A 24401-nucleotide genomic window follows, 5' to 3' on the forward strand; every position below is an offset into this window, starting at 1 on the left:
AGGAAACATTTCTCGACATATGTTCATATGACAAACTAGGGCTTATTTTCGATGTGGAATACGTGGTTAAAATTTCTTGGTTACGATCTGGATATAATCCAGTGAATATAAGAGTAAACATAGAGTCATTTATGCGCGGTAAGTTCAACGGTGATAAGTTGACTGGAAGATCTTTCCTCAAGCGGGAAGGAAAAGCGACACGAGCTGGTCGAGATATCACGATATTCTCGATCGAACGCGTAGCTGCTGGCAAACGGGTAGATTCAGAGAAGTCCGAGATTGATCAATTGCAAATCGCCTTGAATCTAGAAGGTTTTAGGGAACACGAATTCGAGAAAGGCGATTCCAACTTCGTCTTCGCACGTGGTCAGTGAAGTATCGTCTAAAACTGGCAAAGCCAAGAAGATCATGAGTAATGCTCTGGCTACGAGCACTTTGAAGAAACCGCTACCTTCAAAGCTAGCGGGACAAAAATCGTCGTCGGTTAGCGTTGAGTCTATAGAGCAAAGATTATAGAGAAGGAAGATGGGAAACGAAGCGACTACACTTACGCGAGCGCCACCCGGTGGTTCCGTTGTGTATTAAAATACTAAGACTGGTTAAAATATTTCTTGAAGGGCCATTTGCAGAACATAATTTGAACTTCGCACATGGTCGTTTTGCTTATGTTTTGGTTTTGAATATCGTACCCCTAGCGCTCGGCTTTACCTCGCCCGTTGCCTAAATTTGTTATTTGTGTTTTTTATTCAGTGAAAGTTCAAAATCAAAGAAAAATGTCCTACGGAAAATACTGTATGGTAAAGAATTGCGGAAACTGCAGTTTAAGGGATTCTTCGAATGTCAGTTTTTTAAACTTATCAAAGAAAATGGAAACGTAAGTATTGAAACTCGTACCATGTGACTCGTATGTAGATTGACCGATAAATTTTTATGTTTAGTGCTATGAAGTGGATAGAATTCTCTGGGCGTAAAGACATTGACTTGAGAAAATGCTACAGCATGTGCAGTGAGCATTTTGTTGCAAGCCAATTCAAAGCCTTCTATCCACGTAAGTTATGGTATGCAGGAAGCATCCCGTGCATGAACGGGCCACCAAATGAACCGCATGCGATGGAGAGCGAGCAGTTTGAAAGTGATACATCAAATATTGATGGTAAGTCTTCCTAGATATCTGCAATGCATTACTGAATGCATCGCAATATTCGCAATGCATTATCGAATGCATTTCTCATTTTCATATATTGCATGCTTTTGTTTTTCTTATACAGGAAGCATCCTTTCATGGAGGAACCACATGTTATGGAAAGCGAGCACATAGAAAGTGTGACGTCAAGTACTGATGGTAAGTGTTCCTAGATATCTGCAATGCATTACTGAATACATTACTCATTTATATCCTACATTGAATGCATATTTTTTTCTTATACAGGAAGCATTCCTTTCATGGAGGGGCCACATGAAATGGAAACTGATCAAGTTGAAAATGTTACAACAAACACTGATGGTAATTGTTCCTAGATATCTGCAATGCATTACTGAATGCATTACTCATTTATATCCTACATTGAATGCATATTTTTTTCTTATACAGGAAGCATTCCTTTCATGGCCACATGAAATGGAAAGTGATCAGGTTGAAAATGTTACAACAAACACTGATGGTAAGTGATCCTAGATATCTGTCACAAAAATAATTGAATGCATTACTCTATTGTATATATAAGATAATTTATTGAATTAATTGTTTTGTTATAAAATTAGATTACCAGTATTTCCCATTTTTCAGATATTCCTTTGAGTATACGGCAAAGACGTTCTCACACACTGAAAAGTACTTCAAAGTCCTTCCCCAAAAGAGATAGAAATATCCGAAAAATGAAAACAACAATAAACTCCTTGCGATGCAAAATATATAGAAGAAAAGTGCAGCATTGCTTCTGCAAAGGTAAGCCACTTATATCCAGCAATAAAGGTACAAAAGGTACAATACTTAAATTGATTAAGGAATCAAAAAGTTTTCTCTCTAAGGAGGCACATATTGTATTTTCTAATGAATTACGAGCAAACTTTATTAATAAACGCAATCGTAGATATGACGACAATTTGAGAGAAATGTGTCTCCTATGGTATTATGCCTCACCTAAACACATAAGGCAATAGCCAAATATTTAAACTTACCAACTCCGAGAACATTAAGAAACTGGCAGTTCCAATTGAAAATTTCACCTGGAATTATCAAGCAATTATAGAGTCTTTGAGGTTGCATTTCCCAAACACTGAGCACAAAAAAGGAATTAGTTGTTTAATGTTCGATGAAATTGGTCTAAGTGAAGAGTTGCACTTTAATCAGTCAAATGGAAAAGTTGTTGGAGTTGTAGACACAGGAGTAGTCAGAAGAAATATTAAAGCAACTACAGCTCTGGTGTGTATGGTAAGAGTGAACAGTGCTTCTTTTTCAGAAATGAAGAAAAAATTTATTTCATCTATGATGTACCTCACCTCCTCAAAAGCATCAGAAATAATTTGGCGAAGTATGATCTAGATTATGCAGGAAATCCAGTATCATGGAATTATATCAAACAAGTATGCACTTCAGCGAATCCTATTCGTGTTGGGCTCTTGCCAAAAATAACAGAGGAACACTTGAACACAAAGAAAAAAATAACGTAGTAAACAAAAAATCAGATACGCAGGGTCTGAGTTCCATGTATACATACCTACTAACCTATCCAAATAAAGAAAGTTTCTACGACGGAACTGTAGATGAATGACAGATCAATGACAGCCAAAACATCAAATTTATGAACCTCATTGAACTGTGTTGTTCTGTGCTCGCATTGTTTCACCGAGTGACTTTGGAACGCATGCCTGTTTATAAAGCCATATTTTGGCGATTAAGCGTCTTAATCGATGTCTTAAAGCGTCTTTAAGCGTGACGTCATTAATTTTGTTGTCGCAAAAATAGAATATCGCTGATGGTTGAGTCATCTGTCGTTGTCATTAGACAGCGAATCGAATTGTGAATTTTTCAATTTCTGTTCTTTGGCTATTATTTGAAAAATATTCATTTATTCTAAATGATAATGCAGAAACTGCATTATTGGCAATAATAGCACTCTTCCCTAGTAGGAATTCAAATCAAATTCGATATAAACAAGATATTCTCCCTTCTTCTTAATATTACCTCTTTCCGCTTAAGACGTTTCTGTGACGACACAGGCCAGAGACAAGATGACTCTATGACGCAGGCGCTCTCCACAGACCGCCAGGTTCCGCTTAAAGCGTCTTAAAGACTGACGTCATGACTTATTCGCTCGAATAGCACCGCTTAAAGACGCTTCACGCGTCTTAATCGCGAAAATATGGCTTTAATGTCAAATTTATTCTAGAACGTTCTTAATCACGACCGAAGTAAAAAGAAAAATTGTTTTGTGTAATTTAACGTAAATTTGGACATTAATTGTAGCTGATTGTAAGTTTTGGCACTCAGAAAATCTTGAGCTACTTGTGATTCCTTTTCCTTTGGAAAATTTCAATGACAACAACTTTAGATAAATCATCCAAATCTCTACATTCAGTAAGTCATGTTTGTGATTGTGATAAGATTTTACTGAGCTGATTGTAATGTTTTGTATCCTTGTAGAAGCCCTGAAGATGGATTAAAATAAATCCGAAAGCTCGGCAAAGAAAACAAGAGTATTATTGGTAAACCTAGGCCGATTCCCTTACAAACTAATCTCTAAAACTGCGACCATTATAGACCTGAATCTTATATACATATATACATATTATATTAAAAACCTGAGAGTGTAGTGATGACAAATTTGTTTTTAGAATTTGCTTTCCACAGTGACACCTGTGGAATAACATACAGTCTATATACTGTTCTGTGTTAATGGTTGTAGTTTATTGTCAATAAACTTCTGTTCTATTCTATTTGATTTGATCATTCATCCTTTCGATTTTTTTCAACAACAGATAGATAAAGTGGTGAGAATCTTACAGATACTGATGAGGTGTTATGTAGAAAGTATATGTTATTCATCTATTCGTGACGTACTAGAGGAGTCGTATATAGTAGAGCACGCACTTCTAACGTGTACCTCGTCTGCGCAAGCGGCGAAATCAATTTTATTATTAAATTTCGTGACGTGACGTCTAAAGCGTCATTCGTCGACTGCGAGGTTGCCGGAGTGAGACTGACGTGTCACACGTACCAGTTTGAAGACGACGCAGCTGATGTTGATTAGGGAATAATAGTCCTTTCATCTGAAGAAGTTCGTGTCATTACACATTCGATCCATTACGCCATAGTAGAAATCCTGTATATACACATATATACGTATTATATTAAAAACCTGAGAGTGTAGTGATGACAAATTTGTTTTTAGAATTTGCTTTCCACAGTGACACCTGTGGAATAACATACAGTTTATATACTGTTCTGTGTTAATCGTTGTAGTTATTGTCAATAAACTTCTGTTCTATTCTATTTGATTTGATCATTCATCCTTTCGATTTTTTTCAACAACAGATAGATAAAGTGGTGAGAATCTTACAGATACTGATGAGGTGTTATGTAGAAAGTATATGTTATTCATCTATTCGTGACGTACTAGAGGAGTCGTATATAGTAGAGCACGCACTTCTAACGTGTACCTCGTCTGCGCAAGCGGCGAAATCAATTTTATTATTAAATTTCGTGACGTGACGTCTAAAGCGTCATTCGTCGACTGCGAGGTTGCCGGAGTGAGACTGACGTGTCACATGTACCAGTTTGAAGACGACGCATCTGATGTTGATTAGGGAATAATAGTCCTTTCATCTGAAGAAGTTCGTGTCATTACACATTCGATCCATGACGCCATAGTAGAAATCCTGCATATATACATATATACATATTATATTAAAAACCTGAGAGTGTAGTGATGACAAATTTGTTTTTAGAATTTGCTTTCCACAGTGACACCTGTGGAATAACATACAGTCTATATACTGTTCTGTGTTAATCGTTGTAGTTATTGTCAATAAACTTCTGTTCTATTCTATTTGATTTGATCATTCATCCTTTCGATTTTTTTCAACAACAGATAGATAAAGTGGTGAGAATCTTGAAGATACTGCTGAGCTGTTATATAGAAAGTATATGTTATTCATCTTTTCGTGACGTACTAGAGGAGTCGTGTATAGTAGAGCACGCACTTCTAACGTGTACCTCGTCTGCGCAAGCGACGAAATCAATTATTATTAAAGTTGGTGACGTGACGTCTAAAGCGTCGACTGCGAGGTTGCCGGAGTGAGACTGACGTGTCACATGTACCAGTTTGAAGACGACGCATCTGATGTTGATTAGAGAATAATAGTCCTTTCATCTGAAGAAGTTCGTGTCATTACACATTCGATCCATGACGCCATAGTAGAAATCCTGTATATATACATATATACATATTATATTAAAAACCTGAGAGTGTAGTGATGACAGATTTGTTTTTAGAATTTGCTTTCCACAGTGACACCTGTGGAATAACATACAGTCTATATACTGTTCTGTGTTAATCGTTGTAGTTTATTGTCAATAAACTTCTGTTCTATTCTATTTGATTTGATCATTCATCCTTTCGATTTTTTTCAACAACAGATAGATAAAGTGGTGAGAATCTTGAAGATACTGATGAGTTATGTAGAAAGTATATGTTATTCATCTATTCGTGACGTACTAGAGGAGTCGTATATAGTAGAGTACACACTTCTAACGTCTACCTCGTCTGCGCAAGCGGCGAAATCAATTTTATTATTAAATTTCGTGACGTGACGTCTAAAGCGTCATTCGTCGACTGCGAGGTTGCCGGAGTGAGACTGACGTGTCACATGTCCCAGTTTGAAGACGACGCATCTGATGTTGATTAGAGAATAATAGTACTTGCATCTGAAGAAGTTCGTGTCATTACACATTCGATCCATGACGCCATAGTAGAAATCCGGTATATATACATATACACATCAAGCAGAACATTAAATGTATTAACAATTTGATAGGCGACAACGCAGGGGACAACAGAAGAGCTCTCGCACTGAGCAATAAGGTATCTTCTACTCTGCTTAATCTTGAAGTATCAGTCACTATCAAAAAGATCAACTCGCTGCATGCAGGCATTAAGCATATCCGTGATAGATTGATCCTTGTTCTTCCTATACGTATTATATCCATTTTTGAACAGACTCAGTCTAGGTCCTCAGATAGGGTCACTGTCTCTTCCACCAACGTTCTCAAACGCAAGTTTGATTCCTTGGTTCACAAATCCATCTCGGATTTAAAAGTTAAAGATTCGTGGTTTGCCAATTTAACAGATCATGTTTTCCCAGGGACATTAAACATTTACTAAGTCTTGGTCCCAAATTTGCCCATTCTGTTCCCTGTAATATGTTGTCAATTAAATCTTTATTGGCTGACTCCGAGTATCTTGTGAGGTTGGCTCCACAGGAAAATGTTATTGAATTAATAACAAAATTCTCAAACAGAACATTAGTGCATAATTGGTGCAAAGATGTCAATAAAATTATTCAGGGTAAAAAACAACTTTATACTGGTACAAATTCTGTCAAAAAGCTTGCCAATAAAATTCGTCTGGACAGAATGAAAACGAAAAATATGAAACAACTCAAACTAGGCGTTTGATGTAAAAAAAGGTATAAAATTATTGTTTCCGTTTTTACCCCCCTGTTTGCCCAGAGATATTAAACCTGGAATGACAGATTAAAGACATTATTTAAATATTGTTATTTATCTCAATTTAGAATAAGTCTAACCGTTCTATTTTGCTGCATTTTATTCTTTTGTAATAAGGTTGAAGCTTTGAATAAATGAATATTCATATTTTCCTTATTTGGATTTGTTTTATTCGACATTAGCAGAACATTTTGTCACTTGCGGGAAAATTTTGTTCGAGATTTCAAATATCATATTGGAAAAAATCTCACTAAGGAGTAAATTTCTCGCCATAAACTACTTTGAATTAATGAATGGTTTGCAGTGTTTCCCGCTTCTTTTCAGTACCGATACCAGACTGTTGGTGGTGTGAATCGTCTAGGGGTTGGGTAGTATGTGCACGTGCACCGTACCCAGCATAAGAAAAAGAAATACAGTTGCGGAGCATACATTAACTTACACTGCGTGCGGACTAATCACAAGCACGAGCTTTCGAGTGAAATCGTCTTTCGTCGGTTCTGTCCGAACGTCAACCCGATTTTCGCGCCCAGCCATGATGATGATGATGATATGGTAGCAACAGCTCTGAAGTACTGAATGGAATCAGCAGAGAAAAAATTTTGCATTTTTATTCAAAAAAATTGGTAAGTTGTTTCGCATGTATATAGCTATTCTTGTATGTAATATGTAATTTGAATTATTGCTTAGAATTTTGCATGGTGTAGGAAATAGTCTTGAATAATTGTAGGTGAACCTTACCCTGGATTGAGGGATGAGGATTTTGCATTAGGTTTTATGAATGTCTTATTGGAAAAAAAAATTTGAGATTTCAAAAATATTATATAATATATGTGTAGACGGAACTCATGGGACAAATAGAAATAATTGGGACCTAACAATAGTATTGGTGAAGGATGAAAATAACATGGGTTTTCCTGTAGCTTTCCTTTTATCTAATAGATTGGATCAGACGATCCAAGAACATTTTTATGAGTGATGATGACCCAAAGTACTATAATGCATGGGTCAAAGTAATGTCTTCCGAGCAGAAACCAAGAAGACTGCTATGCACATGGCACATAATAAAAAATTGGAATCTACAAGGAAAATCGAAAATTAGGAATCCTGAAATAAAAAAACAAATGAAACAGGCGATGAGGAAGATTTTGAAAGAGACTGATTTTAAAAAATTCACTGAATTGAAAGATCATTACTTCAATTTCTTAGAAAAGGAAGGAGAAAATGAATTTCTGAAATACTTGCAAAAGTAAAAAAGCCAACGTAATGTATGAATTAGAAAGTAATTTTTTATTTTCAATTATTATTTCCAAACTGAAGAAAGGGTGATGATGTGGGCCCACTGTCATCGATTGAATGCTGGCAGAAACACAAATATGGCTATAGTTATAGTTTGAACAAAGTTCTAAAATATAATAAAATGAGAGGTCAACGTAATCTGAGGTGTTCTGAAATAAATAAATGAATTTATAGGAAAAATTAACACAAATCTCCATTCCAGGGTTGAAAAACTATTGGATTTATTAGATGAACTGGTAGAAGAGAAAATGTGGAAAAAAATAATAAATGAAGAGAGACCCAATGCAAACAAATACCAGCACAAGCTGGACAAATGAATATCAGTAGGATAGAAACACATGAATTTGGATATTTTAAGTTCTAGTTCAGTGACGAATAAATTTTATGTGGTAAGTTGCAAAGATATCTGTGATTATGACTGCCGAGCAGGATTTTGTGATTCATGTAAGGTATGCATACATAGATATGTATGGGAATGTTCGGAAAATACAGTGAAAAGGGTACTGTGTAAACACATACATGCTGTATCTCTGCTTGAGCGGAGGAGCGAGTCTGTTTTAGGTAGTCGACATTCTGAGGATGACAGTAATAATTTAATTATGGATGCGCCTTCAGGAAGTAAGCTGAGGTACCAAGATGAATTGAATCATTTCATTCAGGAGAAACATTGTATTAATGAATGTGAAAAGTGATGGAGAAGATTTATAACTTTATGTATCTTAAGCTATGTTAGATTGTCTATGTTAATGTTTAGAATGTATTGGTGAAAAATGATAATTGTATTTACCTTAGGTTAGCTCAGGATGTTTATGAATATTTCAAGAGGTGATGGTGAAGAATAATATTTGCATGCAGCTTATGCTTTGAATGTGTATTGATATTTACGTTGACGAATTGTAAAATTTTTATGGAGTGGATGAGTGTGACATTTGTATAATTGTAATTATTCTTGACTTAAAATTTCAATCAATGTTTTTCCAGCAGTATGTGTTTATAGAACACTACATTTTGATTACATTTATACAAATATATCCACTATAAGAAGTGACTAAGTGAGTTAAACTTGTTTCTTCATTGGGAATGTTCTCAGATTTATGACTTAAAATCTTCTTTTCAAAAAATAAATTTATCCCTGACATCATTCAATAATATAACTATAACCTAGTTATCTATAAAAAGGAACACTTCATTCATCTATTCGTGAAAATGACTCATCATGATTATCTTCTCTTCTGTATGTCTGTCTCGTTTAACGTAGTTATTTTAACAAAATATAGCTTTGAAAATTATTTTGATATCTTTAGATTACTGTTTGAGCAGTGACTACGTGCAAGAGCGATAGTAGAAAGGATAAGACATTATCTTTCCACCCATTCCAAAAATTACAGAAATTGAGGAAGATTTGGGTTGATTTTTTTAAACGCAAATATAATTGGAATCCTTCAACAAGCTTCCTTTGCAGCTAGCATTTTGAGAAGAAAAACTCTGAGCTTAACTTTAGAGAACAACTTTTAAATACGAAAAGCAAGACTAGACTTGTGGTAAGTGGTAACAGAATTTCAAGCAATTCTGCTTCAAATTTCTATACAAGTCATTCATTTAGTTTTCCTTGGCGTTTCCCACTATCAGAAATGACCAGTTATCACCAACTGAAAGGGAGAATAGAATGTATGAGAAGGAAAAGGCTAGCAAGAAAACATACCTCCTTCATGTTCAGCTAATAAAAGCGACAACCTTTGCAGACATGATGGTGTGTGATACATTAATAAGTTATCATTTTATTAATTTCATTTCCATATACGTAGGTACTATATTCATGAAATAATTATTTCCAAAGGGACAATATATTGATTATTATTAAATTATTCGAAGTTTTAATTTTTTCACTTGCAGATAATCTTCAATCTAAAGAGAAAAAGGAGTGGAAAATTAAATATGAACAGCTCTTGGAAAAAAATAGTCAGCAAGGAAAAGAAATTGAGATGCTGAGGCTGAAATGTGAAATAAATGAAACAACCGTTTCATCGCTTACTGAAAAAATCAATGATTTAATTTCAAGGGTTTTAACTAAAGCCCAAAAAAATAAATTACAAAATGATAAGAAGTGGGTTAAGTGGTCATCAGAAGATATTTCTAGAGCACTCTTTGTTACCTAAGCCAAAGGACATATCTTCATCTAATTTGTCATATCCACTACCACATTTAGTAACATGAGAAAGTGGGTATCAATATTGAATTTTAGAAGTGGAATTATCCATGATGTTCTTGATTTTATGAAAATTGCTGGTTTAGCAAAATCTAATATGCAAAAAGTTTGTGTGTCAGCATTTGATGAAGTCAAGGTCAAAGCATTTTATGAGTATGACAAAATTCTGGATCAAATTGTTGGCCCATATAATCAGATACAAGTAGTGATGGTGCAAGGTTTATTCCATTTATGGAAACAACCGATCTATTTGATTCTAATTCTAATTCTATTTTATTTCTACGACGGGACCTGACCCAAGATGGCGAGTAGAGGGAAATTTTTCTCCAGTTATCTAATCCGGTGCGGCGAACAAATGGTGGGTCTCAAGACGCTGCTGGTTCGAACCGACTCCGAAAATGCAACAGGCGAGATAATCGGCTTCGACATCTCTCCGACAGTTGAAGATTACAATAAAGTGATAATGGTAAGGGGAGATTCTTCTCTTCCCTGCATAGTTCTACCTGACGTTAACATACGTGTAAACGTGAAGGCTTTCTTCGAAGGCAAGTTTACCGGTGATAAATTGACCGGAAAATTCTTTCTCAAGCGCGAGGGCAAAGCTATCTAATCTTCAATCTAAAGAGAAAAAGGAGTGGAAAATTAAATATGAACAGCTCTTGGAAAAAAATAGTCAGCAAGGAAAAGAAATTGAGATGCTGAGGCTGAAATGTGAAATAAATGAAACAACCGTTTCATCGCTTACTGAAAAAATCAATGATTTAATTTCAAGGGTTTTAACTAAAGCCCAAAAAAATAAATTACAAAATGATAAGAAGTGGGTTAAGTGGTCATCAGAAGATATTTCTAGAGCACTCTTTGTTACCTAAGCCAAAGGACATATCTTCATCTAATTTGTCATATCCACTACCACATTTAGTAACATGAGAAAGTGGGCATCAATATTGAATTTTAGAAGTGGAATTGATTCTCCATGATGTTCTTGATTTTATGAAAATTGCTGGTTTAGCAAAATCTAATATGCAAAAAGTTTGTGTGTCAGCATTTGATGAAGTCAAGGTCAAAGCATTTTATGAGTATGACAAAATTCTGGATCAAATTGTTGGCCCATATAATCAGATACAAGTAGTGATGGTGCAAGGTTTATTCCATTTATGGAAACAACCGATCTATTTAATTCTAATTCTATTTTATTTCTACGACGGGACCTGACCCAAGATGGCGAGTAGAGGGAAATTTTTCTCCAGTTATCTAATCCGGTGCGGCGAACAAATGGTGGGTCTCAAGACGCTGCTGGTTCGAACCGACTCCGAAAATGCAACAGGCGAGATAATCGGCTTCGACATCTCTCCGACAGTTGAAGATTACAATAAAGTGATAATGGTAAGGGGAGATTCTTCTCTTCCCTGCATAGTTCTACCTGACGTTAACATACGTGTAAACGTGAAGGCTTTCTTCGAAGGCAAGTTTACCGGTGATAAATTGACCGGAAAATTCTTTCTCAAGCGCGAGGGCAAAGCTACCCGCGCAGGGAAAGATGTCACAATATTTTCCGTCGAGCGGGTTTCAGCTGGCAAGCGAAGCGAGTTAAAACCGGCTGAGATCAGCAGTTTAAAGACCGCCCTGAAACTCGAAGGGTTTAGGGGGCACGTGTTTGAAAGGAACAATAAGACGAAAACTGCAGCGCCTGCTCCGTCCACGCTTAAGAAGACACCCGTTCCGGTGTCTTCTTCCAAAGTGTTAAAGGAGGTTCCCTCCACTTCAAAAGATATCACTAAAGCGTCTGGTGGCATTTCTGCTACCAGCACATTAAAGAAAACGCCAGTGGCGAAGAAACGATACCCATTCAAACTCCAATGAGGCGTGCGTCCTCAACCATAAGCTTAGACTCGGTGGAGGCTACTCCTACGAGATTGACTCCATCTCGACCGCATTCACGCGGAGTGGAGGTTAGAGCTGATTTGTTGAACGCTAGTGTCGTTTCGACTATCGCCAGTGACAGCGACGCTCCCATGTCTGTAGTTGTAGGCGACCTGTTCTCAGTTACAAGCGGTTGTCTAGTACACTGTATTAGTGCCGACTTTTCATAAAATGAGAAAAGATTTAAAACATAATGGTAGTGACGAGGCCAGAGAAAATTACAAAAGATATAGAAACAAAGTGGGTGAACTTATAAGACTAACAAAAAGAAATTTTTATGAAGAAAAGTTAAGAGATGCAGGGAAGGACACGAAAAAAGTCTGGGAGGTTATCAATGAAGTGGCTAATAGAGGTTTCAGATCCTATAAACCTCAAGTGATAGTGGATGAAGAGGGAGAATTGATCGTGGACGATATAAGCAAGGCGAACAAATTCAATGATTTTTTTGTGAGCGTTGGGGGCAGAATGGCGTCTGATATACCTAGGTTTGAAGGTTCCGAATTCCGGCAATCTAAATCAAACGATTCATCAATTTTTTTGAGCCCAGTAACAGAAAATGAGATTGTTCAGGTCATAGATTCCTTGAGAAACAGTGCTTCACCTGGACCAGATGGAATTGGTGTAAAACTCATAAAAACCATTCACCACCACTTGAAAATGCCCCTGGCTCATATAATAAATCTTACATTTGAAACATCTGAGGTTCCTGTCGAATGGAAAGAATCTTTGATTGTCTGTATACATAAGTCTGAAGATAAAGAAAATATGACTAACTACCGACCGATTGCTCTAATAAACAATTTCGCGAAGGTTTTTGAAAAATGCTTGAAAAACCGTGTAACACAATTTCTGGAAAGCTCTAGTATCATAAACCCGAAACAGTTTGGATTTCAACCGAACACGACTACACAGGACGCAATGGAGAAACTGATAAATTCTGTGATCTCCCATATAAACTCAAACAAAAAATGTATGGCTATATTTCTAGACCTAGCGAAGGCCTTTGACACGATGTCGGTTGCACACGACATACTACTTGAGAGATTGGAGAATGTGGGAATCAGGGGCTATTGGAGTTGTTTAGGAACTATCTGTTTGGGAGATACCAGAGAGTTAAGATGGGCGAGGTGGTGAGTGGGCGGCGTAGGATCGAGATGGGAATACCTCAAGGCACAGTTCTGGGGCCAACTCTGTTCCTCATTTATATTAATGAAATGTTGTCTGTTGGTATACGCGGTGGAGAAATTTTATCGTACGCGGACGACACAGTAATCTTGATTGGGTTCGAAACTTGGGATGAGGTGCTACGGGGAGCTGAAGACGGTATGGAGCTCTTGCATAGATGGCTGAGTGAAAATAGGTTGAGCCTCAATTTGAAAAAAACCAAATTTATCACATTCTCTCTCAGCATGATAGGACAGCCACACTTCACTTCTATGTCCGTCCACCAGACACAATGCAGACGTGTTGAATGTTCTTGTCCAAAAGTACAAAAGACAACATCGATTAAATATTTGGGAGTATATTTTGACCAGCATATAAGATGGGAAGCCCATACTGAGTACTTGAAAAAGCGATGTAAAAAATTAATACCTGTTTTTTATGTACTCCGTGAAACTACGAATAGAATGTGTTTATTTAAGGTTTATGAGTCGTTGATGGAATCAATATTACGCTATGGAATATCCATATGGGGTGGCGCTTATAACAATGCCCTGGAGGGCTTGCAAATAGTTCAAAAGTACATTTTGAAAATCATACTCAATGTGAGAAAAACTTTCAGTTCCGAACTACTGTTTTTGAAATCCAAAAAACCTAATATAAGACAGCTATATGTGTTCAACTCTCTGATTCATCAAATAAAGAACAACAGAAATTATGTTGAACACAGTTATCTCACTAGATTTAGACAAAATGCATCAGTGGTGGTCCCGTTCCTGCAGAGAAGTCATTTACAGAGGAATATCTGCTTCATGGGTCCCAAGTTTCTCAATCTTCTTCCGGCTTCTTTTAGAAACATAAATACAAAGAAAAAAACCAATCGTAACGCAATAATGAACTATGTGATGGAAAATTTTGAAGGATTCAATGATGTTTTGAGGTAGTGATTGAAAAAAGTTGTTTTCAATTGTGTTGGCTACTTGGCGATCTCTCTCTCTCCTCGGGGGCGTCGCGTTGGTTTGTCTGCTCTTTTCTGGTTGTACCTATTTCATGAATAGAATGATGTGTATGTATTATGGTCGGATGTTTTTTCTTTATTCAATACATAGGGGAAAATTGGAAACGCACGAGCCTGGCTCATGTTTCACGGTTTTCTTTTCATTCCAAAATTGTATCTAGACCATGTATCATATTTGTGAATAAAGTTATGTTATGTTATGTTATGTTATTTAAATTTTGATGAGACAATGACGAAAGATATTCTAACTAACTTAATCACTGAGTTACATGAAGTCAGTTATGATGTAGTTGCTTGTGTGAGCGATTGTGTCAGTGGAAATCAAGGCCTGTGTAATCCAAAACCTCTGGATATCACACATGAGAAACCTTTATTTTTTCATCCAATAACTAATGAGAAAATATTCATGTGTCCAGATGCACCTCACTTGCTGAAGTTGATCACGAATTGGCTCTTAAGAGGTTTTGTGCTAGAAGGAGATGAAGTCGTTTCAAAAAAACCTCTGGAGGATTTATTGAAGATTGTGGATAATGAAATAAATGTTGTGCATAAGTTGACGGAGAAACATATAAATTGTCGTAAGACTGAGAGGCAAAATGCGGGCTTGGCATCACAATTAATTGCAATTCAGTTGCAACTGCCTTGTTGAAATATCAACCAGGAGATAAAACCGTTGTCAAGTCAACTGGTAATTTCATTTCATCAGAAGCAACTTGGATGGACATTATGAATTCTTATTCTCCATTACGGGGTCAACATACTAGAAAACCCTATGGCTTTGGTGGTTTATTGGAACACCGAGACTCAAGCTTGGATGAAATGTTTAATTTATTCCAAAGTATGCTCTGTGCAGGAAAACGAAGCCTTTTTTCCAAAAAGCAGTTTTGATCAGCATAAGGCCTTTACAAGGTCTTCTCTAAGATATGAAAAGACGTTATAAATGTAAATATATCATTACACGTCGCTTGAAGCAGGACTGCTTGGAGAGCTAATTCTCCCAACTTCGTGCAAGAGGTGGATTGCACGATCATCCCACACATTTAGGAGCCATATATCGATTGCGGATTATCGCACTAGGAAAAAATCCTGGAGTTTGACAAGAAAAAAACAAAATTAGTAGATCTGTAGACAATGAAGAGTATGTCACATCATCAGTATTTTCAAGAGCTAAGGTTATCTTGGAACCCACTGAGATCGAAGACAACACCATTCTTTAGATGTCGATTAAAATTCATTCTGGGAGAATTCTACATTTCCTGAAACTTTTTAGGGGCTTCACTCCCAATCTCTGGAACAAAATCAATTAAAAAATTGTAATAAACGATTTGCTTCTGCGTAAATTCTTGCACTAATTTGTCAGGAGCAAATCAACTAGAAAAAATTGTTGCCTGACAATGAACTGAAAATAAAGAACTTTGAAATTATAATTTTATATTGAAACGAGCGTATACCGAAAAAAGACACATACTAATAGATATTTGAATTTTAATTCTAATCACCAAGTAAGTGTCAAAAGAGGTATAATTGAAACACTTTATGATAGAGCTAACTTGATTTCATCTACACCCGAAATTAGAAAAAATGAAATTGACTTCATTAAATATTTCCTTAGGGAAAATCAATACCGACAGATTTTATTGAGAAAACAATATTTTAATTTAGAGAGAAAAATGACTAACCAAAATCACAATAATGATCAGGAACAACCAACAAACCGTCAAGAACAACCAAACTTATTGAACGTAATTCCTTATGTTAATGGCCAGAAAAAATAAGAAGAATCGGTTCCAAATTCAACATAAGAACTGTTTTTAAAACACGAAATGATTTAAGATCTATATGAACAAAAACTCAACCTTAGAACGAAAAACGAAAATCAAAAAATTGTATTTACAACATTCCCTGCATTTGTGGTAAAACTTATACAGGTGAAACGTCTAGACCACTAGAAAGAAGAAAACGCGAACATAAAAATAATATTAAAAATAGAGAAATTAATAGATCACAGATCGCAGATCATGTTTGTTTTAATACAGGAGACCACATGATGGATTGGAATAACACTAAAATTTTAATGACGTAGCCGGACCATTATAAACGAAAGATTAAAGAGTCTACGTGTATTTTATTGGATCAAAATAAAAATTTGGCAAATTGTTCGGTAGGAATAGATCATATTTAGATTAATTTACTGAAGAAGGAAATTCCAGTAATTTCAAAATTAAATGAATCAACGTTTCTATGCAGTCTCTATGTATTGACAATTAATGTCAAACGAAAGATACAATTCAGAAGATTTTCGAAAATTATTTTCGTTTGATGAAGGAGTCTGATATAGACTCCGAAACGTTACAATATTAAATTATAATTTCAAAGTTCTTTATTTTCAGTTCATTGTCAGGCAACAATTTTTTCTAGTTGATTTGCTCCTGACAAATTAGTGCAAGAATTTACGCAGGGGCAAATCGTTCATTCCAATTTTTCAATTAATTTTGTTCCAGAAATTGGAAGTTAAAACCCTAAAAAGTTTCAGGAAACTCATTCTCTACATCGGGAACTTGACGAATTAGTGCAAGCACATCTGAAGGACAATTCTCCTGATACTGTTTGAACAACATCCTCTTCAACTTCTGGAAAAGATGATGAAAATGATGCTTTTCAATATTTGTGTGGCTATGTGGTAAGAAAATTTCATTCCAAGTATTCAGATATGGGATAAATATACTAAAGATACCACAATTTAGCATGGCTACATTCAACCCCCAGATTGGCTTCAATTCTTGTCGTTTTGAAGGATTTATTACACCAAGTCCTAATGTTACAAAAAAAATTGATCGATATAATTATAGAACAAGATTTAGCAACAGAATGTCCTGAAGAAGTAAGGAAGCGCTACCTATATCATTCAAAGATATTATGTACGCATAAAATATTTCAACAAACAAAAGTACATGACAAAAATTATGAGGAAAAGGAAAGGTGATCCTGAGAATGAAAATATTAAAAATATAAAATTATATAAAAAAATGAGAAAAATAATTGAAGAATGTCATTTATATCATTATCAAACTTTATCGCCTACACATGCTACGGTTCGATGTACCAAAATTGTTATGCTTTATGCTCATTATATATAAAACATTTTTATATATTTGTTTTTTTTTATTTAAGATAAAACTCACTCAGGAAAGTAATAACCAAAGATTATAGTTGTCGTGTTTTTGATTTGTTTATACCTTTTTCAAGTGTCAATGTTGAAGCAGTCTATGTTAATTTCATATGAACTTGAAAAATGTTATTTAGTGCTGAGTACTATCGAAATAATTTGCTATTCATTTACTCATATCAAAGTACCTATCACTCTGAACTGAAATCTCAGTTTGAATTGTGCGTCATTCAAGGAACTAATTCTCTTTATAAATGTACCAGACTTTTATCAATATGGAGGAATTTAATTCTATTTGATTTTACGATTTATATTCGGATTAAAACCACAACCATTTCTACGACCGAAAAATCGTATATTTTTCCTGGGTGGTAAAAAGCGAGAACGATGCAAAATAAGCTGAAATTTAATGAAAATATAGGTGCAGCAATAATATTTTCATATTTTTTTTTTGTTTTTTAATACAATTTGATACATTTTACAATCAAATTATACTAGAAACATCATTCATAAACGAGATAAAAGCTCTTCATCATCAAAGGTATATCGTTGGCTAATTTGACGTCATCACATGGTTGTATGAATGGAGGGGATAAACAGCGCTGACCGGTATTTGAGTATCCGTGGGTAGGAGTTATCTCAAGTGTAGCAACTTTTTTTCGTGACTCAGCGCAACGAATACATCTCCTCAGAGAAGAAATGCAAGCTCATCTGCCAAAGGAACAACAAAATATATTTAAAAAAATGTGTCAAACTAGATGGGTGGAGCACGAAGGGATTGTGATATCGAAAGGCTGAGGAAACTGCTTTTTCCAGCTGTTATGTGATGATCTCCGGGTAACCCCTTTATTCTTCTTTCTGCGGCGCCGCCTATGTGCTGACTGGGAGTCGATCCTCCTCTGTCAACCTGTCGGCTACGTCAATCTGTCAGCTGTCTTAATGTGTGCGTGCGCGCTGTTGTTGTTCTGTTTATATTCACACTACTTGAAGATCTTTTTTGAAGAGATTTTCCAAAATCTTGTGACTCGAAGTTTTCTTAAATGTAATGATATAATATGTTGACGAATATTTATGACGATCGGTTTTTTTGCTGCTCGTTTGGAAAGCTAAAACAGGGCTGCTGCATTGTAAGTTAGATTCTTGTATTGGTGCTTTTTCAATATGACATTTTTCCACTTAATTTTTTTTTTCCTTTCGTTGCAGTCGTCCTATTACTCGGCTCCAGAAGGTGGTGATGTAATAACTCACCGAAACCGGTCGAGCAGACGAGCATTTTCAATCTGATTGAATAAATGAGTTTTCACCAAAATAAGGCATTGAATATGTTGCCTTTCTAAATTCAAATATGGTGAACGACAAAGAGTTAGAAATTATGTCTGATGAAGATCAAGGAAACAGAAGAAGTACTACAACTCTATTTTAGTTGCTCCAATCTGAAAGCTTGTTCATTCTCACTAATATTTTGGGAATCACGATACCCCTATCCCGATCCTTACAAGCCATTGAAATTGACACACTTTCTGCAATAAAGCTTATAAAAGCGACGACAGCAAGTCTGCAATGCAAACGTGAAGCAAGTACGAACACATTCAAAAAACTTTTCAATGAGGCTGAGGCCATCGCAAATGAAATTGGTACAGAAATCATTGTCCGCAGAATCACCGGCCGTCAAATAAATTGGCCGAACATCCAAACTCAGTCTGTCGAAGAATATTACCGACTTTCCGTTATATTCCTTTCCTAGATTATAGGTATGTTAAGTGAAATTTCATCCAGGGTCCCTAGCGTTCCTATGCAAAGAATCGGACAGTTGCAAAAGTTGTTTTTCCATAACTTCAGCGACGAAGATGTAGAGAATGTTTTGCAAAGCATATAAAGAAGACCTTCCTTGTTTTTTAGCTTTGAAGGGAGAACTGAAAATTTGGCAACAGATAGGGGAAAATATCTTACTATCTCCAGCAGATGCCTACAAAAGAGCAACGGTGCTGCCAAATATTAGAACTATTTGTCAACTGTTGTGCGCATTTCCAGTGACTACTAGCACTGCCGAGCGATCTTTCTCCACTTTACGACGAAGACTTGAGAGCAAACTTCTTTTTTGACGGCACTGAATGTCGAGTAAATTCATAGAATATTTATTCTTCACATGAAGTAAAGAATATTATCATTATCATAATTAAACCGCCAAATAGACTCAATTTTCAATATAATTTGGATTATTACTGAATTATTCAAATTCAAAATTTTGTTTTATACTTTTTATAGCTTCTCACCAAAGAAAGGGAGATGTAAGGGGATGTAGAAGAATATTCAAATATGATATCACTGATGCATTTTGTGGTTTATATACCACCACCATCACTTGTAAAATTTGAAGAAATATAGAATAACGCACTTACAAGATTGATTATAGTTTCATTGATTTAAAACCTGATATAACACATTACAAATACAATGAGAAGGACGGGCCGTTAACTCTGTTTGAGAATTTTCCAAGACTTTATTGTGTAATCTAATGGCGGATGCGCTCCTTCAGCTGATTATTAGCCAGTCGATTTTGGTACACCTTAGTTTTTGAATATCCCCATGTAAAAAAAGTCCTATAGGATATTTGAATAGCAAACTAACTATCTCTTCCACTAAAAAATTATATTCTTCGATCAATGAAGTGTCTGAAGTTTTTTGAATTTTTTTCTAGTTTTCTCCAATTTTCTAATGAATAAGGACCGATATATCTATGGAAGATGATTCCTCAATTTCAGGGTCCCGTAGCGTTCCTCGAACAACTGAAGAACAAAAGAATCATCACTTGCAAGATCAATCCTGATGGAAAGGCCCTCCCGGTCAAAAGCAAAATTAATATTATTAGTATTATTAATTTCAATACTGAAGGGATTCCTGACGACAAGAGTGATTCATCAAAATCAACAGAGAATTTTTGAGGCAGAGATGATATTCCTCACAGTGCAGGTGGAGAAGTTAAGTACCCATGCTTAATTATTTTTTCTTAGTTATCTTCAAGTCTTCGAATTAATTCAATGAAGGCTGTATTATTAACTTTCTCGTTTTTGCTCTGGTTTTTTTGTTTCAGAAATAATTTTGAGATGGTAATAGGATGAAGAAATTTTGATGTTAATGAAAAAGAAGCCCTTCAATATTAAAAGCTTACTTTGTGAACACATTTGTCATCACTACACTACTCACAGGGAGACAGTGTGTTTTTACTGGGGTTGTTTCGTGGAAGGAAAGCTACTTCATTAAAATTAAACTTACCTGTAATTTACCTCTAGGTGACTTGAACAATGTCCATATGGTTTCCATCAATACTTCGTTAGCAGTATTAGTATGAATTGTATCATCGATACGGACGACTTATTATATAAGGTTCATGGTATATAGGCTCATATCGAAGTTTCTCAATGAAATGTTGTTTTTCTGATGCTATACTTTGAAATTATGATGTTGGTACCTGTAGCTTATGAGCTCACATTCAAGTGATATCATATTATTATGAAACTTGATGTTTTTCCTAGATTATATGCTGTGGAAATAAATTACCCATAAAAGAACTCCTGAACACCTACTGGCATTCAAACAGTTGCAATCGGAGAACTATGAAATAGTATTACCTGACATGTTTCAAATTTAAGTTGAGATTTGCTGAGCAACTCAGTTTAAACTGTTTTATTCGATTAAATCAATTCAAAATGATGAATGTTTTAATTTCGGTACCAGCCTTTCATTAGCTAATAGAAGTATAAAAAAGTGAATTAAACAGATATTTTTTGTGATAACTTAACAATTCATTTTATTTCACAAGAAACCTAACCTAACATTTTGTTCTTACAATTTTGGAACTCACCCGATTATCTCTCTCTCCAGTTTCACTGCATTAGGGAATCCAACATGTTTCACTTCAACAAATTTTATTTATTTAGAACAGAAAACAGGATGTCGGAATTCACTATACGCTAAATATAAATATATTTATAGGAAAATGTGATATCATAACATAACATAACCAATTTTACTCTTCGACAAAACAACATAATAACCTCAAAAATCTGTTGTCAAGAAGAAATCATTTGCAACTTGCCATAGATATTTCTTCTTCTTCTTCTAACTTTTACTTTTGCCTGGCTGGTAGCCATCTACAGAGTATGATTTGTTATCATGGGGATAATAAAAATTGTATATTCAACCTTAAAACATATTTTCAAAGTGGAAATTAATAAAAATTTGAGTTGAAATGAGGAAAATCTCGAATAACAATGAGCATGCTCCACAAATTCGACATTGTGCCATTGTCGGATTTTTTTGCTGATTTTTCCTGTATGCAGAACAAGATACAGAATCTATTCGTACAACTATCAATCTCAGCAAACTTTCAATTTGAGAGGAATGATTTTTCGAAAATTTCATCAAAATACGTGCTTTATCATTATATTATCATGAAATATTATATTTTCACCCTTCGGTCCTTTAAACCTACATTTAAATCCATATATTTTTATGTTCAAATCATATTAATAAATTTGAATTTTAAGGCTATAAAAATTGTTCAAAATGTCCACCTTCGACTTGAATGCAACAAGCTTCACATCGACGAACTAAAGATGCCGTTACTCGTCGGATCAGATTTGGGTCGTTTCGTATTTGGTTTGTTGTATCTTGAATTTTAACAAGTAATTGTTGATGAGATTGGATTTCAATATGATAATCAAGCTGCTTCTTATTTCCCCATAAATAAAAAAAAAATAAATAAAAAAAAGGGATTTAGATCAGGCGAACGATATGGCCATTGTATTGGTTCTTAGTATTGTTTATTCTGCCAACTGTCTACTTGTCTGCCTCTATGTGGAGGTGCACCATCGTGCTGATACCACATATTCCCAACAATGTTGAGCTGTGAGTTATCAATGAAGTCAAACAGGTAGGTTGTGGTTCAAAAAATTTGTATACAAATCTGCATTTAAACGATCATTTATAACATGTATTGGCATCAAATCATTGTTGAAATCCCACCGCAAACGTTTACATTGAAATGTACATCGTCATTGTCTAATGGCATATGGATTCTACAGTGACCATAAATGTTCAGTATGGTTATTGTTGATATCATTCTTAGTGAAACAAGTGTCAAATGAATAATTGAGATAATGTCAATTTCCATATCAACCGATATTTTCTGTCGGCCTACTCAATCAACACATGAAAAAAAAAATTCAAATGCTTGTAACTCCTAAACGAAAACGAATCGGACCTATGTTCATAGGACAAGAAATGTTCAAAAGAAGCACAGCTACCTTCTGTCAAAGTTTGTCTTAGAGCTTGTAGAACACCCTGTATATATACTATATCTGGCAACTCAATTTGTGTGCTAAAAATTCTTTCATGTTGTAGAACACATTCTCAATCAGGTAATTCTTAATTATTTTCTTGAACCGTTTTGTTGGTGATCTGACCTCAGCTGGTAAGTAGTTGTACATTTTCGTACGCAGGAATTGGAAAGTCTCTTTGGTTTTTCCCAGGCGATGTATATAATTATACCTGCCTCTTGTCGCGTAGCTATGGGTATCTGAGTGTCTTGTGAGTTGCTCTTTATGTTCGTGAATGTACAAAAGACAGTGAAGCATGAAAGAGCTAGGAATGGTAAGCATCTGGCATCTTTTGAATATATCCCTGCAGCTACTTCTGTTGTTTACTTATGTTATTACTCTCATTGCTCGTGTTTGTTTCAGAAACACCTTGGTAGCATCAGACGAAGAGGAAAGAGCCCCACAGTATTTGGCCGTAAGTCGTTAAGCTATAGTGTATAGTGTATAGTATAGTGCGCATAGTAGGTGAGTATTATTACTGCACCTTCTCCCAATATTGATCGTATTCTTCTGATCATAAAGATGGACTCTGAGAGCTTCCTACAAAGATTATTTATATGTCAGGCCCATGTTGGATTGGTGGCGAATTTCAAGCCCAGAATTGTAATTTTGGTTTTCTCTTCAGTGTACTTGGAAGTTACCAGTAGCCTTTGTGTCTTTTCTTCGTTAGCTGACAACTTATTTCTGCCGAACCATTGTACCGCCTGTTGTTCGGATATACTTGCCTGCATTTCGAGAATTTTTATACTTCTTGATCTATTGATTAAAGTTGAGTCATCCACAAATAACTCAGTCAAGTCAGCATCCACTCCATCCACCAAGTCAGCATCCACTCTATCCACTAAGTGAGCCAGGTACAATATGAAAAGTATTAGGCCCAGGAGAGAGCCCTGCGGTACGCCGTATAACGCCACTTTGCAGAATGAAAGACCATATAGATCTTTAACTTTCGTTAACAAATTTTCTTACAAATTGACCAACATTTTTAAACCTTATGTGAGGATATCGTTTAAATCCATTGATAGTATGGAGAGAAAACTAATAAACAACAAGGATACACTTGCACCTATAGATCGCAGTGGAGTTTAAAAACTTTCTTATGGTTCTTGTGACGCATTTTATGTGGGGAGAACATTTAGGAACTTCAAAACTCACATAAGGGAACATCTAAGCTGCCTCGATCCAAGTTCTACTGGCTTTTCACATTTCGCCAAACACCTCATCGACACCGGCCATACGTTCGACATACATATACTCCGTTCAAGAATCATTGACATCTCGGGTGGCTATGGAAAATCGAATTTAAGTTGGTAATAGCCCATAACTTACGATTTTGTGTTTCGGAATTCAGGTTGGTATTGTGAATGACAGTGATCTTTTATAAAGTGAATCCACTGACCGAAGATAATTGGAATTTTGTACTTCTGCTTATGTCCTTATTTCATTCGTACAAATTGGAAACATTATTCTATCAATTCTGAATGCAGATTAATAGGATATGAATTTGGATATTTCTTCTTTTCAAATGT

At 35.4% G+C, this 24401-nt stretch overlaps 2 protein-coding genes across 4 annotated transcripts; both read left to right on the top strand.

The window, feature by feature from the left end:
- The first annotated feature begins 344 nt into the window (after positions 1 to 344).
- On the top strand, positions 345 to 2278 carry LOC123320524. Of its 3 annotated transcripts, XR_006538773.1 has the most exons (3): positions 345 to 1153; positions 1269 to 1504; positions 1787 to 2278. XR_006538773.1 is itself a non-coding variant. In XM_044907871.1 (2 exons), the coding sequence occupies exons 1-2, from the start codon at positions 1619 to 1621 to the stop codon at positions 2158 to 2160; spliced, it is 417 nt and encodes a 138-aa protein (XP_044763806.1). In that variant the 5' UTR covers positions 1597 to 1618; the 3' UTR covers positions 2161 to 2278. The 3 variants fall into 3 exon arrangements, 1 of the variants encoding a protein (XP_044763806.1); XR_006538772.1 differs by having other exon boundaries at positions 345 to 1504; XM_044907871.1 differs by lacking the exons at positions 345 to 1153; positions 1269 to 1504 and adding an exon at positions 1597 to 1661.
- A 7013-nt stretch (positions 2279 to 9291) lies between these two features.
- On the top strand, positions 9292 to 12089 carry LOC123321078. Its single transcript, XM_044908582.1, has 2 exons — positions 9292 to 9564; positions 9627 to 12089. The coding sequence occupies exon 2, from the start codon at positions 11448 to 11450 to the stop codon at positions 12087 to 12089; it is 642 nt and encodes a 213-aa protein (XP_044764517.1). The 5' UTR covers positions 9292 to 9564; positions 9627 to 11447.
- The last annotated feature ends 12312 nt before the right edge of the window (positions 12090 to 24401 follow it).

This window comes from Coccinella septempunctata, chromosome 9, assembly GCF_907165205.1.
Source record: "Coccinella septempunctata chromosome 9, icCocSept1.1, whole genome shotgun sequence".
NCBI classification, from domain to species: domain Eukaryota; kingdom Metazoa; phylum Arthropoda; class Insecta; order Coleoptera; family Coccinellidae; genus Coccinella; species Coccinella septempunctata.

What these genes read in the sequence shown, in the direction of transcription:
- LOC123321078 (XM_044908582.1), top strand. Translation starts at nt 11,448, where the DNA reads ATGGCGAGTAGAGGGAAATTTTTCTCCAGTTATCTAATCCGGTGCGGC.
- LOC123320524 (XM_044907871.1), top strand. Translation starts at nt 1,619, where the DNA reads ATGGAAAGTGATCAGGTTGAAAATGTTACAACAAACACTGATG. An exon ending in TGTTACAACAAACACTGATG is followed by an intron (nt 1,662 to 1,786) that starts GTAAGTGATCCT and finishes CCCATTTTTCAG; the next exon opens with ATATTCCTTTGAGTATACGG.